This window comes from Oncorhynchus mykiss, chromosome 29 (assembly GCF_057628025.1).
Source record: "Oncorhynchus mykiss isolate SJ-2025 chromosome 29, ASM5762802v1, whole genome shotgun sequence".
Taxonomy (NCBI): Eukaryota; Metazoa; Chordata; class Actinopteri; order Salmoniformes; family Salmonidae; genus Oncorhynchus; species Oncorhynchus mykiss.
In genome coordinates this window covers 34,095,841-34,114,992 of record NC_143050.1, presented here as the reverse complement: position 1 = coordinate 34,114,992, position 19,152 = coordinate 34,095,841, and the positions used below count along the sequence as shown (strand labels likewise).

Below are 19,152 nucleotides of genomic sequence, written 5' to 3'. Positions count from 1 at the left end.
CTTTCCTTTAACACATTTGTGTTTGTCAGTGAGCTGTTATTTCCATCTGACATTTAACCCCATCTGTCCCTCATGTTCCTCTTCCTGGTTGCTTTTAATAGGTGGAGGAGATGGTGCAGAATCACATGACCTACTCGCTGCAGGATATGGGCGGGGACGCCAACTGGCAGCTGGTGGTGGAGGAGGGGGAGATGAAGGTAGGGGAAAAGGAGAGAGAGAGAGAGGAGTGATTTGATTTATGCATGTGCCTTATGTGAAAGAAAGCAAGAAAGAACCTTTGTTGCCAGTACTTCAACTAAGTAATTCTGTCTTCAATCCCATAGTTGAAGTAAAGTAGTAACCATGGTACCCCTCTCTGTTTTGTGTAGGTGTACAGGAGGGAGGTAGAGGAGAATGGTATTGTCCTGGACCCCCTGAAGGCCACCCATTCTGTGAAGGGAGTCACGGGACATGAGTTGTGTCACTACTTCTGGGACACGAACGTACGCAACGACTGGGAGAGTAAGTCTCATCTGAACATTGTAAACATTAAGTTCTGTCATTTCTTGCTATGTTCCTTATTTTTAGTGGACATGTTCTAATCTGTTTCTCTGTCCGTCTCTCTTTTCATTCATTCAGCCACCATTGAGAACTTCAACGTTGTGGAGATGTTATCGGACAACGCTGTAATCGTCTATCAGACACACAAGGTAAGAGGGAACGTGTAAAACACACACACAATCTATGGGCTCTGAGAAAAGATTGGGTTTTTAAAGGAAGGAGACAAAGCCAAAACCTGAAGACTTGTGATGTAAAGCAGCATTACATGTGAACTGTATTGCAGAGGGTGTGGCCTGCATCCCAGAGAGACGTGCTGTACTTGTCTGCTATGAGGAAGATCCTGGCTAACAACGAGAACGACCCAGACACCTGGCTGGTCTGCAACTTCTCTGTGGACCACGACAACGCCCAGGTCATTTGACCCCATCCTACCATTTATGAGCTCCAAGATTTTTGGGGTGTTGTATTGATTAGTTAAACACTTATTCAGGTCCGTCTTTGACAAGGTCTCTCTGGCAATAAATATGTGTCTCGGTGAGACAACCCAAATAATAACAACAAAATTATGGTTAATTAAAATATTCAACTTGGTAAGAATCTCCTATGCTTGTAATTCATCTTCCTCCATGTCATTGTCGCCCTGCAGCCCACCAACAGGTGTGTTCGTGCCAAAATCAACATTGCCATGATATGCCAGACCCTGGTTAGCCCACCAGAGGGCGACCGAGAGATCAGCAGAGACAACCTTACCTGTAAAATCACCTACGTCGCCAATGGTGAGCTCATCTCTTTAACCGCTCTAATAGGCACTAGAGATGGCCATGCTAGAAGGGACAAAATAAGCAGTATTACCATGGCCATGTAGTACATTGCCAGTAACTACGTATTCTTCAATTAGGATTTGAGTGACTTCCTTTTCGGAATAATAAGGTTAGGGTCCGGGTTAATGTTATAGGGTTAGTGAATGTTAGGCAAGCCAACAAGTGCAGAGGCAAACTAGCCTACTACTAGCTATTCCTGCCTCCCCGCGGTGGCGGTGTACGCACCCACTCCACCAGGGGTGACTAGGAGATATTTGTACTGCGGCAAGTAGTTAACCACAGAAAACCATGTGACTAACTCGATTCTTTATCGTTTGACAGCCCTAATTAAATATGAAGGTGTTGTGAATTAAACTGTTCTCTGTGATATCCTGTGTAACGTGCATTTTCTCTTCCTGTCTGTCACAGTGAACCCAGGAGGCTGGGCTCCTGCCTCAGTTCTGAGGGCTGTGGCCAAGAGGGAGTACCCCAAGTTCCTCAAACGCTTCACCAGCTATGTCCAGGAGAAGACAGCCGGGAAACCTATCCTCTTCTAAGTTTCACAGGACTCGCAGCACCCCTGTCCACACAACAGACTGTTCCGAACATTGTGTATCATTTCAACCCAACTCTAGCTAGCCATCATGCTAAGTGCTAGGGTACAGCTAGGCCTTTTCAGACTAGCTTCCATGCGAGCTCTCTTGCTAGGTCTTCAGCTAGCTTCAATGCTAGTTTCCCATTCTATACCTCATGCTAGCTTCCTATACTAGCTCTCGTGCTAGTTTCCAATGCCAGGTCTTATGCTAGGTCCTTTCCTAATTCTCAAGCTAGTTCTTATGCTAGCTCCCATGCTAGTTTCATTAGCTAATGCAGAAAGACCTATAAGAAAATGTCAATTGTGAGATATATTAATATAATATATAAATGTACGTATGTGTTATAAGAAATTTATAAGAAAGCAGTTTAAGACTGGAAGACAAAATATTACTCTATTTTAGTCCTGCTTTTTGTAGTCCTTTTTTTAAGAGATGGAGTTTGTTCCTATTTTCTGTTGATTTAGCTTTTTATAATAATCAGTGCTGTTACAGCTTATTCTCATGCTGCTAATTTTCTTAGTACAACTAAATCAGATCGCCTTTTTTCCAGAATGATCGTCTTGTTTGTAAGAAACAAAAAAAACGACAAAATTCCAGAGGGCTGTCATTGAACTATGACCCCTATGACATTTTCTTCTGTCTCTCTGGTGAAAACACTACTTTGCTGGTGCTGATGGAGGGACGAGGCTAAAACTTATTTTATTTTAAAATGTTGAAAATGTATTAAATCTTCACATTTCTTTATTTTGGGGTTGTACTTGGGTTTCAATGTTATACTATAGCACAATTTTGATTTGGGATTTTAGATATCTGGATTATAGCTGTATATAATGTCAACAACCATTTCTGCTTCACAGCCAGCTGTAAAAATGTTTGCAAATGCTTTTTGTGACTGAATTGACTCTATGCCTTAGACTGGGGGAGATAATACAATACGTTTTGGGTAGGGGAGAGGAGAGGGTGCTGATAGACAGTACACCCATATGAAATCACTAGAGACGTGCCAAGGGCCTAGTTCCAATACCTGATTATCGTCCCTTTCTCTCCTGACGATCCCTGATATGACTGAGTGGGAAACTTAAACTTGACACTTACTTATCCAATCAGGATGATGTCAGGGCAGTTATTGGTAGGAAGGGAGGAAGTAAGGAGGTCCTTTTTAAGCAAGGCATGGGTAGCAAACTCATTCCATGGAGGGCCTAGTGTCTGCAGGTTTTTGGTTTTTCCTTTCAAATAAGACCTAGAGGACCAGGTGAGGAGTTCTTTACTAATTAGTGACCTTAATTAATCAATCAAGGGAGGAGCGGAAAAACCCCAGACACTCTGCCCTCTGTTTAGACAGTTTCTACATTTTACAGCAGACTGATGCTTTGTCGCCTGCTGGGTACTTCAGTGAAAACAATGATGGTCTCCACATAGTGAAGACTTGTCTTTAATTTCAGATAGACTACCTATTTATATGAAACTAAGGGGTTAATACGATGACTAATTCATTTCATACCTCCTTTTAGTTCAAACATTGTGATATTGAAATCAGCAGAAACTGATGTTCACCGAAAGGCTAGGTCATTGCAGGAGCTATATACCAATCAACTTTTCTGTCCAATGGAGAGATTGGTTCAAATCCTTAGAGGATGATGGTGTGGCCTGTATGCTGGCTTTCATTCCAACTGATCCTTGATTTGGTCAAGTGATTTTAAATTATGTTCACCCCTTTGTGAAGAAGTCCAATAAATTATTTCTAGACTAATGTATAAAGCCACGTGGAGAAATACCTGGTTAGAAAGACATTTTAAAGGCTGGTTTCCCAGACTCCGATTGAGCCGACTTCTGGACTAAAAGCATGTTCTACATACAATTTAGTCCTGGAATCAGCCTAATGTGGGTCTCGCAAACTGTCCCAATAAGTTGTCCCTCTCCTACGAATGAATATACATTTGCACTGAATGTAAAATGTTTGGAAAATCGTGTAAATAAAAGTGTTCACACTAAAGCTGTTGGGATTGACTTAACTACTGTGAAATTTAGAAAGAAAAGTTTGACATTTCTCCAGTCTGGTATGCTATGAATCATTGTTTTCCCTCTTCTCTCAGGTTCTCAAAACTCAGAATTTCACTAATTATGCAGAATGCCAAACAGTCAAGGTTTTGATTGGAAACATATTGCATTAGTGTTTGTTTTTGTGACTAAATACATTTGAGTAGAAAACCAGTTGACAGTGACATGGATTCCAACACAAGCTGTAAGGCCAAGCGTCCCAACAATCGATAGGCCACTAGCGAGCTACTTAGTCATTTATTTTATTGCAAACATGAAACCTTGTCATTTTCCAATAAAGTAAATGTCTATTGTTGGAGCCAATTTGGGTGTATCTTATAGTCTGGTAATATTCAGGCAATTACACTACAGACAACTAGGTGCAAATAAATGGTGGTGGTAAACGCATCAGGTGACGTGTGTGTGTGTGAGCTCATGGTTTTTACAGCCAGGGTGGCAACTCACTGGGGACGTTTTGTAGCTTTTTTGTTGCCACGTTTCAGAAGTAAATAAACTTGGCAAGCTTTCGCCAGTTGATGTACTGTTAGAGAAAGCTGGCCAAAAGTTGGCTTACATTTGCTATTATTTTTGCCTCAATCAAACTAGACCTGAATCAAACGATGAAACCATCAGCCATTCGATTGAAGATTTGATATTCTGATGTTTTTTCAGTGCAGTGTGAGTTGTGTTACTCAGTATGCCAATGTAACGTTACTGATCTGTCAGTTTCCCTAGCTAATTCCCTACTTTTCACAGTGACACAGTAATAAACAGCTCTAACATTACAGGCTTCACTGTCATGGTGCACAATAAAAGTCTGTGCGGGAAGATTTCTTCATCCTGCCCGCACCCGCTAGCTTTCTGTCCCACTCGCTTCTGCAAGAACTGGTCCCAACTGTTGTCCAGCAATGTTATTTTAGGCATATTTGACACAGCTCACTTGCCAGCCATGGTCCCATCAATGTTGTGCCCTATAAGCAATATCAAATGTTAAAAAATAACTTATAGGTTTGATTACCAGAGATTCTCACATGGCCCTTACATTGTATTACTGGGCAATATCAGCCAATATGCTAGATGTAGTTTGAAGAGAGCAGAGTTGGAGAGACTTGCACTTTCTCTTGAGATATGTTTATAACCTACCTTTTAGGAGTGGAAGATTTGCAGACAGAAATATGGGTGACCAATATTTAGGCCTATTTCTAGGCAATGTAGTAAACTATAGCCTAATCATAAGCCTATTTAGGAAGGACTTTTCCTTGGAAAGATGACTGTCCCGTGATTCTCTGCCCATGTACAGTGCATTCGGAAAGTATTCAGACCCCTTTTTCCACATTTTATGTTACAACATTCTAAAATTAATTGTTTTCCTCATCAATCTACACATAATATGCTATAATGACAAAGCAAAAACAGGTTTTTAGAAATGCTTGCAAATGTATAATTTCTAAAAAACAGAAATCCCTTATTTACATAAGTATTCAGACCCTTCGCTATGAGACTCGAAATTGAGCCATTGATCATCCTTGAGCTGTTTCTACAACTTGATTGGAGTCCACCTTCGGTAAATTCAATTGATTGGACATGATTTGGAAAGGTACATGCCTGTCCTATATAAGATCCCACAGTTAACAATGCATGTCAGAGCAAAAACCAAGCCATGACTAAAGGAATTGTCCGTAGAGCTCCGAGACAGAATTGTGTCGAGGCACAGATCTGGGGAAGGGTACCAAAACATTTCTGCAGCATTGAAGATCCCCAAGAACACAGTGGCCTCCATTATTCTTAAATGGAAGAAGTTTGGAACCACCAAGACTCTTCCTAGAGCTGGCCGCCCGTCCAAACTGTCAGGGAGGTAACCAAGGACCAGATGGTCACTCTGACAGAGCTCTAGAGTACTTCTGTGGAGATGGGAGAACCTTCCAGAAGGACAACCATCTCTGCAGCACTCCAACAATTAGGCCTTTATGATAGAGTGGTCAGAAGGAAGCCACTCATCAGTAAAAGGCACATGACAGCCCGCTTGGAGTTTTCCAAAAGGCACCTAAAGACTCTCAGACCATGAGAAACAAGATTTTCTAGTCTGATGAAACCAAGATTCAACACTTTGGCCTGAATGCCAAGCGTCATGTCTGGAGGAAACCTGGCACCATCCCTACAGTGAAGCATGGTGGTGGCACCATCATGCAGTGGGGATGTTTTTCAGCGGCAGGGACTAGGAGACTTGTCAGGATCGAGGCAAAGATGAACAGAGCAAAGTGCAGAGAGATCCTTGAAAACCTGCTCCAGAGCGCTCACCTTCCAACAGGACAATGATCCTAAGCACACAGCCAAGACAATGCAGGAGTAGCTTCGGGACAAGTCGCTGAATGTCCTTGAGTGGCCCAGCCAGATCCCGGATTTGAACCCGATCGAACATCTCTGGAGAGACCTGATAATAGCTGTGTAGTAACGCTCCTCAGAGCTTGAGAGGATCTGCAGAGAAGAATGGGAGAAACTCCCCAAATACAGGTGTGCTAAGCTTGTAGCATCATACCTAAGAAGACTCGAGGCTGTAATTGCTGCCAAAGGTGCTTCAACAAAGTACTGAGTAAAGGGTCTGAATACTTATGTAAATGTGATATTTCAGTTTTTTTTTTTTTATAAATTAGCAAACATTTCTAAACCTGTTTTTGCTTTGTCATTATGGGGTATTGTGTGTAGATTGATGGGGAGAAAAAAACCCAATTTAATCAATGTTAGAATAAGGCTGTAACCTAACAAAATGTGGAAAAAGGCAAGGGGTCTGAATACTTTACGAAGAGACTCTAGGTCAGATAATATGTCTATACTTTAAAGTATTTTAAGTGTGCTTGATATACATTGGAGTTTGCACTTTTGGGACTATTCCGTTAGTTCCATTACACAGCTAAAATTGTTATTAATCAAAGAAATTGAAATGATGTAAAATATGAAATAATTAAGTTAATCCTGTCTCTACCAATGGGAATATATCCCTTCGTTTCCAGGCTTGATCACCATTGGTCTGTTTTTTCAGGCTTGTAAAAGTCATGAGCTGACTAACTGAACGTAAACTGTAGGCTATAAAAATATTTCAGCATCACATTGCCTGCTTCAGGCTTAGTTCTTCACCCTCCCTGAAGAAAATGTGAACATAAACAAACATTTTATGCTAAAGAAAGTCAAGGGAAATATTGTTGGAACAATGTGTGTTACTCAGGCTACATTTTTTAAGTGATGTAATATGGCACCTGCACCCACTGAAGGGATGTCAATAGTATCCAGCTCCCCTTTCCTAGATTCCTTTACTCCTTTCCTCACTCCCTTTTCCTCCTTTCCTAGCTTCCTTTCCTCCTACACTAACTTCCTTTCCTTCATCCTTTACATTCCTCTTTACTGGCCATGGTAAAGACCACATACATCCTACCACATACATTTGAACTCCTTCCTTTTCTTTCCTCCTTTCATAGATGCCTTCATTTTACTTATTTCATCTCTCCCTTTCCTAGCTTCCTTCCCTACCTCAATTTCCTCTCCTTCCCCATCTTCCTTTCCTTCCCTACCTCCCTTTCACGCCTCCTATCTTTTATCTCCTTTCCTAGCTCCCTTTACTTGCTCCTTTTCCTCCTTTCTTTTCCCCCTTTCCTAGGATTAACCACAGGTAGTAGAGGAAAGTAAGAAGGAAAGGAAGTTAAGAAATTAAGCTAGAAAGAAGGAAAAGAAAGGGAGTTAGGAAAGGAGGAAAGGGAGTGAGGAAAGGAATCTAGTAAAGTAAAAGAGTTCACATGTATGTTGTAGGGATTAACCACAGCCAGGAGAGAGGAAAGGAAGCTAGGAAAGGAAAGGGAGCGCTGAAAGGAAGCTATGAAAGGAAAGATGGAAAGGAATCTAGGAAAGAAAAGGTAGTGTTCACATGTATGTGGTAGGGTTTAACCACGTTCAGTATATGGTTATAGTATTGGTTTTAGTGACAAGGCTAGATTTAGTCACAGGCTGCTGCGGGGTGCATCTCGGATACGCCGCGTGGTTTGAGCATGACAAAGGTATGATGCGTTGTCAGCTGACTGCAGTAAATTCACCGACCTCTGCAAACACAGACCAGCAGCTGAAACCCCATCTTCTTTTCCATCTAGACCGCTCTCTCCTAACCGAATAATGGCTAGCCAGTCCCAAGGTATCCAGCAGCTACTGCAAGCTGAAAAACGAGCTGCAGAAAAGGTAGCAGAAGCCCGTAAACGTAAGTTAAAATCTGATATTCAACGGTTTATGTAAGCTAAACTAGCTAGATAGCAGTTAACTGACTTTAGCTTGATTGGCTAACATTTTGCTGGAAGGTAACGTTAACTAGCTAATGGCACAACAAACATTTGATCAATCGATAGCTACTCGAATATACCCCAGATAGGAATAAATTCATTGATTGGGTAACGGCAGAATGTGGAGATGGCCAGGCATACAAAGCCTTATTCAATCCAAGCTAACTAGCTAGCAACATCTGATGGCTAAGTTAGCTACCAGCAGGTAAAAAAAACAAAAAACATACTAACTGGCTTATTGTCAAGGTCTCTGTATTTTTTTTTGCTAATTATTGCCACCTGTAGTAACTGTTAGCTACTGTTATTTCTAGTAAATGTCTATACTCAAGGGTGTCGTGCACATGATGGATGCCAACCAAATTGGCCTACTGCTGAGTTTTTTTTTTTTTTTTTTTTTACAATTGGTATTGGTTGGTTGTTCCATATCATACACAACTGAGCTAGTAAGATGTGAAGTGTTCCATAGTGGTGGCAATTAAGCGACAGCAATCGGTGTGTAGGGTAACTCACCTATACTGTCCCCTTAGTAAATTATCTTTGGAAAGACACAGATTCGTAGATATCATCTGATCTCACACTTACCATAGGCCTAGCTCCCGGCAAGAGGCCTGTCAGACCTAACGCTTCGATCACACCGAGTTGTATTGCTTCTTTAATCAGAACAACCGTTTTCAGCTATGCAAGAAGTTTTTCTAATGATCAATTAGCCTTTTAAAATGATAAACTAACACAACGTGCCATTGGAACACAGGAGTGATGGTTGCTGATAATGGGCCTGTGTAGACATTCCATGATGAAAAAAAAAAAACAGCCGTTTCCAGCTACAATAGTCATTTACTACATTTAACGTCTACACTGTATTTCTGATCAATTTGTTATTTTAATGGACAAATTTGCTTTCCCAAAAAATAATTTTCTAAATGTCCCCAAACTTTTGAACGGTGTACATTTGTATTTATCAGAATTGTCTGTGATTACACTAAAGAGGGTTTTTATTCTCTTACTGCAGAAAACACTTTGTTCGGTCTTTTCTGTTGAGTTGAATTTCAAGAGCTGGATTAAAAACTAGCTCAGTTTATGGTATAAGCTATTTTCACATTAAGTTGACTAAAATGGTGCAGATCTCTGTTAATTAACGCTTATGTTCACTGCTCCTACGTTTTTGACTCATCCTGAAGTTTATACTTTTTTGTCATTGTCTATAGTTTCTCTTAATGCTAGGGGGTTACGAAACAATGTAAAGCGCAAGGCCTTTTATTTGCTAAACAACTTCGAACAGATTTTATGTATTTTTTTCCCCAAGAGTCTCACTCAATTTCGGCTGATGTCAACTTATGGAAGTCACATTGGGGCAACGATATTTGGCTTTCTCGTGGCTCTGAACGCTCCACTGGGGTAATATTCTACACTTGGATTGTGACCCCTTTGGTCACTATTTGTCTTGTGATCAGTTACAATGACATTATGCTCATTACTGTCAACTTCTACGGGTACAACACCAAACATGCGAATGATGAGTTCCTTGAATCTTTTTAGAGAAACAAACTGAATTGGTTTATCTAAATTTCCCAATTTGTTATCGTTGATAGGAGAGGACTTTTAATATTACTATAGATAATTCAACTGATAGATGGCCCCCTGGTAGGCCAAACAATCAGAATTTGGGTTTAATACTTTTTATGGGAAAGTTTAATCTTACTGATATATGGAGAGAGGTTTCCGGCAGACAGATCATTCACTTGGAGTAACAAAACAGGTTCCACACAGTCCAGAATAGATTTGTCTTCTGTCGAAATGGATTGATCGTGAGTGTTTTGCTACACATATTTGTACTACTCCCCTCACAGACCATAGGGACATTTTATATTGATGTCAAAATATTTACCCCTGATACTACACTTGGTAGAGCATCCTACTGGAAGCTAAATAGCTTCTTATTCAATAATGATATAGTTAAGTTTGAGGTTAAAGATCTGCTCTCACACTTTTGGGAAAGAGCTTGTGGCGAGATCTTGCAAGAACTGGGAGCTCTTTAAATTTGAAATGGCCAAATACCTTAGAAAATATGGTAGTAATCTTGCTAAGACCAGAAGAGCTGAGAAGGGAAAAGGTGCTCATTTAACTTCCCTTTTCTCAGAGGTCCCCAGCCAGCCTGTCGGGAAGAGGACATGGAACTGACTTACAAAATAAACTGGATTTTATTTATAGATTAAAAGCAGAAGAAGCCTTTTATTAGATCTAGGGAAAAATGGCTTGAGGGAGAACAGAATTCATCCTATTTCTTTAGACTTGAGAAATGTCACTCTACAAATAACACTATCCATAATTTAAGCATTTATTACAGATGACCAAAAATGTATTGTTAACTACTGTAGCAATTTTTACTGAATTGTATAGCTCTATCTACTGTCAGGAATCCAGATGTTTTGTCTCCCTGAATAATGTTAACTCTCAGTGATATAGAATCTAAACTGTGAGATTAACCCATCATAGTTGAAGAGATGATCTAGTCTATCAAACATCTAAAGAACAGTAAATCCCCAGATATTGATGGAATTACGGCAGAATTGTACAATTTATTTTCTGAACAAGTAGCTCCCTTCCTACTTGAAGTCTTTTTAGAGTGTTAAAACAATGTTATCCCTCCTACAATGAATCAGGGGTTAATAACACCGGTACCTAAGCCTAAAAAATAACTGCTGCTCATCGATAGCTGGTGTCCAATTTGTCTTTAGTTATTATTAAAATATTACATTTACTACTTGCAAAATACTTCAAGAACTCCTGGATGCAATCATTGAAACACAATCTGGCTTTATGAGGAACAGACATATTTCTAACAATAGCAGACTAGTATTACACATAATTGACTACACTAGCCTTAAACAACCTCTTGTAACTACCCATCCGGGAGCGTAATCAACTGACACTAATTAGCATAATGCAACGGACATAAATATTACTAGAAAATATTCATGAAATCACAAGTGAAATATATTGAAACACAGCTTAGCCTTTTGTTAATCACCCTGTCTTCTCAGATTTTGAAAATATGCTTTACAGCCAAAGCAAGACAAGCATTTGTGTAAGTTTATTGATAGCCTAGCATAGCATTATGCCTAGCTAGCAGCAGGCAACCTGGTCACGAAAATCAGAAAAGCAATCAAATTAAATCGTTTACCTTTGAGCTTCGGATGTTTTCACTCAAGACTCCCAGTTAGATAGCAAATGTTCCTTTTTTCCAAAAATATATTGCTCCGTTAGTTCTTCACATTTGGCTGAGAAAACGACCGGAAATTGCGGTCACGACAACGCCGAAAAATATTCCAAATTAGCTCCATAATATCGACAGAAACATGGCAAACGTTGTTTATAATCAATCCTCAAGGTGTTTTTCAAATATCTATTCGATAATATATCAACCGGGACAGATGGCTTCTTAGTAGGAAAGAGAGAAACGATGGCCGCATTTGTCCCTTACGCACAAAACTCAGACTCCAGCTGACCACTGACGCAATGTTGACGTTCAGGCAATTTTTTTCAAAATAAAAGCCTGAAACTATGTATTGTAACACTAGACACATGAACCATAAACAGTTAATGAACATGCACCTGTGGAACGGTTGTTAAGACACAAACAGCTTACAGATCTTAGGCAATTAAGGTCACAGTTATGAAAACTTAGGACACTGAAGAGGCCTTTCTAAAAAAAAAAAGAAGCCCAGGGTCCCTGCTCATCTGCGTGAACGTGCCTTACACGGAACCCAAACTGGTTGCGCACGTGCATAAATGTATTTTGTCCCCCTACACCAAACGTGATCACGACACGCAGGTTAAAATATTAAAACAAACTCTGAACCAATGACAGTAATTTGGGGACAGGTTGAAAAGCATTAAATATTTATGGCAATTTAGCTAGTTAGCTTGCACTTGCTAGCTAATTTGTCCTATTTAGCTAGCGTGCTGTTGCTAGTTAATTTGTCCTGGTATATAAACATTAGGTTTTTATTTTACCTGAAATGCACAAGGTCCTCTACTCCGACAATTAATCCACATAAAACAGTCAACCCGAATTGTTTCTAGTCATCTCTCCTCCTCCCAGGCTTTTTCATGTTTGAACTTATATGGTGATTGGCATCTAAACTTTCATAGTATTACCACGACAACCGGGGAAACAGTTCGTCTTTCAATCACCCACGTGGTTATAACCAATGAACAGATGGTACATGGGTGCCTGCTTCTATAAACCAATGAGGAGATGGGAGAGGCATGACTTGCAGTGCGATCTGCGTCAGAAATAGAAAGGACTTCTATTTTAGCCCTTGGCAATGCAGACGCGCGCAATAATTGAATAACATAGATTTCAAAAATTATTTTGCAACGCTCGCGCCAGCAAGCGGTGTAGTCAGGGTATTAGGCATGCTGCAAGGAGGCATGAGGACTGCAGATGTGGCCAGGGCAATAAATTGCAATGTCTGTACTTTGAGACACCTAAGACGGCGCTACAGGGAGACAGGATGGACAGCTGATCGTTCTCGCAGTGGCAGACCACGTAACAACCCCTGCACACAATCGGTACATCCGAACATCACACCTGTGGGACAGGTACAGGATGGCAAAAACTGCCCGAGTTACACCAGGAACGCACAATCCCTCCATCAGTGCTCAGACTGTCCGCAATAGGCTGAGAGAGGCTGGGTTGAGGGCTTGTAGGCCTGTTGTAATGCAGGTCCTCACCGGCAACAATGTTGCCTATGGGCACAAACCCACCGTCGCAGGACTAGCAAAAATTGCTCTTCACTGACGAGTCGCGGTTTTGTCTCACCAGGGGTGATGGTCAGATATGCGTTTATCGTCGAAGGAATGAGGCCTGTACTCTGGAGTGGGATCAATTTGGAGATGGAGGGTCCATCATTGTCTGGGGTGGTGTGTCACAGCATCATCGCACTGAGCTTGTTGCCATTGCAGGAAATCTCAATGCTGTGCGTTACAGGGAAGACCACCTCCCTCATGTGGTACCATACCTGCAGGCTCATCCTAACATGACCCTCCAGCATGACAATGCCACCAGCCAGCCTCGTTCTGTGCGTGATTTCCTGCAAGACAGGAATGTCAGTGTTCTGCCATGGCCAGCGAAGGGCCCGGATCTCAATCCAATTGAGCACGTCTGGGACCTGTTAGATTGGAGGGTGAGGGATAGGCCCCCCCCCCACCCCAGAAATCTCGGGGAACTTGCAGGTGCCTTGGTGGAAGAGTGGGGTAACATCTCACAGCAAGAACTGGCAAATCTGGTGCAATGCATGAGGAGATGCACTGCAGTACATAATGCAGCTGGTGGCCACATTAGATACTGACTTTTGATTTTGATCCCCCCTTTTGTTCAGGGACACATTATTCCATTTATGTTAGTCACATGTCTGTGGAACTTGTTCAATTTATGTCTGTTGAATCTTGTTTATGTTCATACAAATATTTACACATGCTAAGTTTGCTGAAAATAAACGCTGTTAACAGTGAGAGGACGTTTCTTTTTTTGCTGAGTTTATATGGAATACGCTGGACATGTTGTTTAAATACTTTGTTTTTAGAATAGTGGTGTCTTTTACTTAATTATTAGGAATTCTTATTATTTTACAAGATCCCAAAGATCTTGCAATTGATTTGGATGCCATTCCCTCAGGGACGTGTCAAGACCTGACCCGTAGAACATCAATTAACCCTGTTGACTCATCAGATTTTGTTTTTATTTTAGTCCAATCAACAGAGCTATACTAGCCTCATTTCAGCAGGATGTTGTATTTATACCTTATGTCATGCCTTATTGGAATGGTTTTATTGATATCTGTTGGGGGGGAATTGGATATTGCCACACACATACCTACTTAACAAAATTAAAGAAGTTTCTTTTTAAAGTTATTCATAAATATTATCCTGCCAACCACTATATGAAGTAGTAAAAAGAACATGAATTCAAATTGTACCTTTGTGCAATGACCACCCAGAAACAGTGTTATCTTTTTTTATTTTTGTACATTGTAAGGAATCTGTGGCTAGACATCAGTAGATTTATAATTGAACACATTTATGAAGATTTTACATTATTATGGAGAGATGTGCTGCTTGGATTTTAAAAAACACTTATGATACATCAAATTGTTCCAACTTAATTTCTAATTTCACTATTCTATAGGCCGAATGTCATATTCACAAATATAAATGTACAAACCGAACACATTTTATTACCTTGCAAAAAGAAATCAAACTATTTTAAGAAAAATAATCAATTCTGTGTGTATGGTCCTTGTGTAATGTGATATTGTACCCCCTAGCCCAAATGTCCTTTGTATATTCTTTTATATATTATGTTTTCCATGTACTTTTTGTATTGATTTGTTGTTAATAAGAAAAAGATGCCAAAATTTCCCGGATGTTGTACTATATTCGCCAAAATACGAAGTGTACAAGCAGTGGACACTTTCTGTGCTTTTAGGGTCCTTAATGCAGAAAATGGGCATGGCTTCGCATTATTTTCAGATTTGGAAAAAAATGGCGGAAAATATGCAGCCGATGTCCGAGAGCGGATACCAATTCATTGCTTTAACTAATTATGACAAATGTTGAGCAATGTAATGACAAATGTTGAGAAATGTAATGACTTTTCTAATAAGTTACCTTACACATTGTGTTGGCTGACAATTTGTTAGCTACGCTATCCGTACGAACCACATAGCATATCATTACAGCAGTATGTGGCGGTAGGTTAGCTCGCTACCTAACGTTAGTTGGCTACTAATACAAACTTGCCAGTATATGAACTATATGCGATCTAACTACCCAATGTTTGACTTGATAATTCATGTCGTTCTTAGTTTAGCAAAGTTGTGTTCTCAATGGACATTTGGGTGCTTTCGTAAATTCGCTCTGGCTATCTGCTCTGATGTCAAAGCAATCTTGTCTGACTGTACCAGAGCGCAGAATAACTGAATTTACAAACGCTCAACACCCGCTGAATATGGCCAGTGTCGGCAAAAAAAATGAGTAATTAAATTGTTGCCACCAGCACAGTTAGTCACCAACCCTCTGGATGACATAACAGCTTAACCAGCTCTGCTAGGGCAAGTAAAATAGTCAGTGAGGTGTTCTCTCATTTGTGTCTGGAAGTAGTTATGTTAGGACAGAACGCTCGAATCAACCCTACTCCTCAGCCAGAGCATCCAGTGTGCGCTCCGAGAGTGAAACGCCTTAAATTTGCAAACGGCCAATCTGACAATGCTCTGAATTTATAAACACCCAGAGCGCACTCTGGCACACGCAAAGTTGTAAAATGTCTAGCTAGTCATTTGTTATGCTAGCAAGATATTGCATAGCAACAGCATCAACTTCCGGTAGACAGGCGAAGCGTTTGTATGCTCAACTGAAAGGACAGTTTGTTTACAGTATACTAACATTAACTTGTAGTATGGGTATTCGACCACAGTTTAGGTCTCGTTTCCCACTTCCTCTGTTGCCAGGAAGCACACAACCAACTGCATAGTTATGGTTGACTTAATGGGACTGGCAATTCAGTGTCTGCTCCAATGCATTTGACTTACTAAGACTAAGTGCAGATTTTTTTGTGTTTTGATCAGGTAAGAACCGTCGGCTGAAGCAGGCCAAGGAGGAAGCCCAGGCAGAGATTGAGCAGTACCGTATGCAGAGGGAGAAGGAGTTTAAGACCAAGGAGGCTGCGGTGAGTCACTGGGGAGACTGTTTGAATTGGTAAAGGAGAAACGAGGCATATGCTTTCCTAGTCAAGGAACAGTAGTTGGTAGCGATCAGAGTGAGGGGAAGTAGCAGATAAGCTAATTGTTTTTGCTACTTTATTAACCAGAGTTACGGAGAAAGAGAAGGCACAGAGTGAGCAGTTGTGGCTACTAGGGAGCAGGGGAAGAGGTTTGAATGTGTAAGATGCAGGAGGTTCAGATCACCGGAGCCTGCACGGAGGAGGAGGGGAAAGCAACCAATTAACTTTTGCTAATAGACAAACTTCTTGCAAGTTATTTATAATCCCATGCGATTACATAATACCTGTCTTGACAGGTACTTTCGTTCTCATTTTCCATTGATTAGAAATCTCCTGACTTGCTTGCTACACAAGCATAGCAGCCATGCAATTCGCTGTGGGAAGAGCCAGGATCAGAGCACATGCCCTTTTGCAACTTCTTCCAAATCATTAATATTGAGTAGCAATCATGCAGCCCATATGTTTTGATTTCTAAAACATTGTTCAATCACAACTAAAGTTACCAATTAACTCTGATTTAAGTGTAGCCTATAAGACTTGTTTCAAATTCTATTTTTTTATTTTTTTTATTGTGATCATATATATTAAATGGATATGTTCCAAATGTGTGCACCAGCAGCTTGTATGTATAGAAGCCTGGAGATGCTAAATATGTGTAAATGTATGGTCAATTAACATTATACTGGCAGTCATTTGCCTGAGTTACCTGTTAACTTTCATGACCGCCACAGCCCTACTTTATACTCACTGTATGTTTGTGAAGTGGTTTGTCTTGTAAGGTGGCCTTAATCACTCTCATTCCTCCATTAGGCTCTTGGATCTCATGGTAACTCTGCTGTGGAGGTGGACAAAGAGACGGTGGGCAAGATGGGCAGCATCCAGACTAGCTACCAACGGAACCGCGAAGGGGTGCTGGGCAATCTGCTGAAGATGGTGTGTGACATCAAGCCAGAGATCCATGCCAATTACCGTTTTGCTGGTTAGACCCCCATCCCTTAAACTAAGGAAGCAGTGACACCCTCCCATTGCACTGCCATCAGTTTACATGCTTCATTGATACATCTGCTACACCCATGGAGCCATCTCCTTTCTCTGCCAGCTCACTTGAATGCTCTATTCATAAGTCTATTTTCTCCAGAAATTGAATCATCAGATGGGTATAAGATTCACATAGGTAGGCTATACATTTATCTAGTCAAATATAAAGCATATTGACTCAATTGATTAATCGAAACAGGCAGAGGTTGTTTTGGTCTGATGCAGTGCAATGTCTCTGTGGGTTCTGTCTTATTGGCGTCCTGTATCAATGTGTTTCTGTGATGGTTAGTGTATATGTGTCGCAGTGTGATATTTATTTATATGGACTTATTTGTGGAGACCAATAAAGTACTTATTCCAGTTAATAGAATTTTAGCCCCAAAATAATCTTTTTTGAAAATCGATCTGTTTTGTTTTAAATGTTTTCCTGCTATGAAAATAAGATTGTGTGTGTATAGTGGACATTCTTCTGTTTAGACATCGTGACATTATGAAACTTTAATAAAGTCTTCTCAATTGCTAAAATGTCCATATGTGGTTTTCTTAATTTACACTCAACAAAAATATAAACGCAACAATTTCAACAACCAAATTCTCTAAAATGACGAAATGAACATTAAATTCTCAGGCAATAGCTCTGGTGGACATTCCTGCAGTCAGCATGCCAATTGTATGCTTGCCAACTTGTGACAACTGCAGATTTTAGTGGCCTTTTGTACCCAGCACAAGGTGCACCTGTGTAATGATTATGCTGTTTCAGCTTCATATGCCACCTGTCAGGTGGATGGATTATCTTGGCAAGGAGATGCTCACTACTGGATGTAAACAGATTTTATTTGTGCACACCATTTGAGAGAAATAAGCTTTTTGTGCATATGGCACATTTCTGGGATCTTTTATTTCATGGAAAATAAAATGCTGCTGATGCTCCCAGGTGATAACGTTTCCACCCCTAGGTCTTCATCAGGCATGCATCTTATTTCAGCTCCTGAAACATGGGACCAACACTTTCCATGTTGTATTTATATTTTTGTTAAGTATATTTCCTCACGTACCTTACGGGCTATTTGTTTCCTAGGTTACAGCTAATGTAGAATTAGCTAAATGTTGTGAGATTTCTCCCTCCAAGTTCCTTGTTGTGGAACCAGCCAGAGGGGTCGCCTATGAAGCTTGTATGAGGCGTTAGCGAGGTAATTTTCGTCAACTCGGGATAGCCGGTAATACGAAAGTGACTCACCTTTTAGCCAGGTAAATTTCATAACAAACCTGCTCGGATGCAACCTGCTCCGCTTGGTCAGTGTTATCCAGAATCCTTGGGACATCCTTACCTTAATCCTTAACCATTTGAAATGTCAACTTCAATCAGGTATATACCAAATCCACTTACCTTGAATTAAATGACTGAGCCAAGCCACAAGTTTGACTTTTCCCTGCCTCTTGCAAAGATTTTCTTCATCCCCTTCATTTGAGGGCTACAGATTTAAACATTTTATTAATCAAATGTTTTTTTGGTTGTTAAATAGTAATGACAATGCATCTTAAACTTCACGCAATGTAACACTTGTATGATTAAATTTAAATCTATAGGATTGCGAAATGTGCTTGTGCAAAGGCGGCATTAACGATAAAATAAAGACAGCACTTGTAAAAGCCTATTTCACACCATGGCCTTATTTCATTTGAAAAAGCTTAAATATTTATTTGGGCACAAATTAAAATGTGGTGCTTCATCGCCCATGGATTGATGTTTCACAATTGTCTCAATGAAAATGCCTTGGCTTTCGACTAGGCACGTGACGTGCACGTGCAGTTACAAGCCTGGTAGAGTTAGCGGCAGGTGGATTAGCAATATCAACCGTCGTAGTACGAAGGAAGCCTGAGGTGGAATCTGAAGCTGGTTAGCTTTAGAAAACCCTGAGTAGATCTAGCTTGCTTCGTACGATACCCCTCTGATTGCTGTGTTCACTGAAATAGAATGGTGAATGCAGTGATAAGGCTGCTTCCTCCAGGCTATTGTTCAGAAGCCCAATACTGGAACGGAC

At 40.5% G+C, this 19,152-nt stretch overlaps 2 protein-coding genes across 3 annotated transcripts in view; both read left to right on the top strand.

Annotated features, from left to right (window-relative positions):
• LOC110509680 (ceramide transfer protein) overlaps positions 1 to 3,929 on the top strand; it is a 38,169-nt gene extending 34,240 nt beyond the window's left edge. For both annotated transcript variants that reach the window (XM_036967425.2, XM_036967427.2), the window contains 6 exons: positions 102 to 197; positions 369 to 501; positions 619 to 689; positions 824 to 952; positions 1,187 to 1,316; positions 1,770 to 3,929. In XM_036967425.2, coding sequence (XP_036823320.2) covers positions 102 to 197; positions 369 to 501; positions 619 to 689; positions 824 to 952; positions 1,187 to 1,316; positions 1,770 to 1,897 — 687 coding nt within the window. In that variant the 3' untranslated portion in view covers positions 1,898 to 3,929. The remainder of the gene's footprint in view (positions 1 to 101; positions 198 to 368; positions 502 to 618; positions 690 to 823; positions 953 to 1,186; positions 1,317 to 1,769) is intronic.
• A 4,165-nt stretch (positions 3,930 to 8,094) lies between these two features.
• On the top strand, positions 8,095 to 17,635 carry atp6v1g1 (ATPase H+ transporting V1 subunit G1). The gene is made up of 3 exons (XM_021590705.3): positions 8,095 to 8,210; positions 15,918 to 16,018; positions 16,883 to 17,635. Exons 1-3 carry the CDS (start codon positions 8,129 to 8,131, stop codon positions 17,054 to 17,056), a joined length of 357 nt encoding a protein of 118 aa, XP_021446380.1. The 5' UTR covers positions 8,095 to 8,128; the 3' UTR covers positions 17,057 to 17,635.
• Positions 17,636 to 19,152: the final 1,517 nt, after the last annotated feature.

What these genes read in the sequence shown, in the direction of transcription:
- atp6v1g1 (XM_021590705.3), top strand. Translation starts at nt 8,129, where the DNA reads ATGGCTAGCCAGTCCCAAGGTATCCAGCAGCTACTGCAAGCTGAAAAA. An exon ending in GGTAGCAGAAGCCCGTAAAC is followed by an intron (nt 8,211 to 15,917) that starts GTAAGTTAAAAT and finishes TGTTTTGATCAG; the next exon opens with GTAAGAACCGTCGGCTGAAG. An exon ending in TTAAGACCAAGGAGGCTGCG is followed by an intron (nt 16,019 to 16,882) that starts GTGAGTCACTGG and finishes TTCCTCCATTAG; the next exon opens with GCTCTTGGATCTCATGGTAA.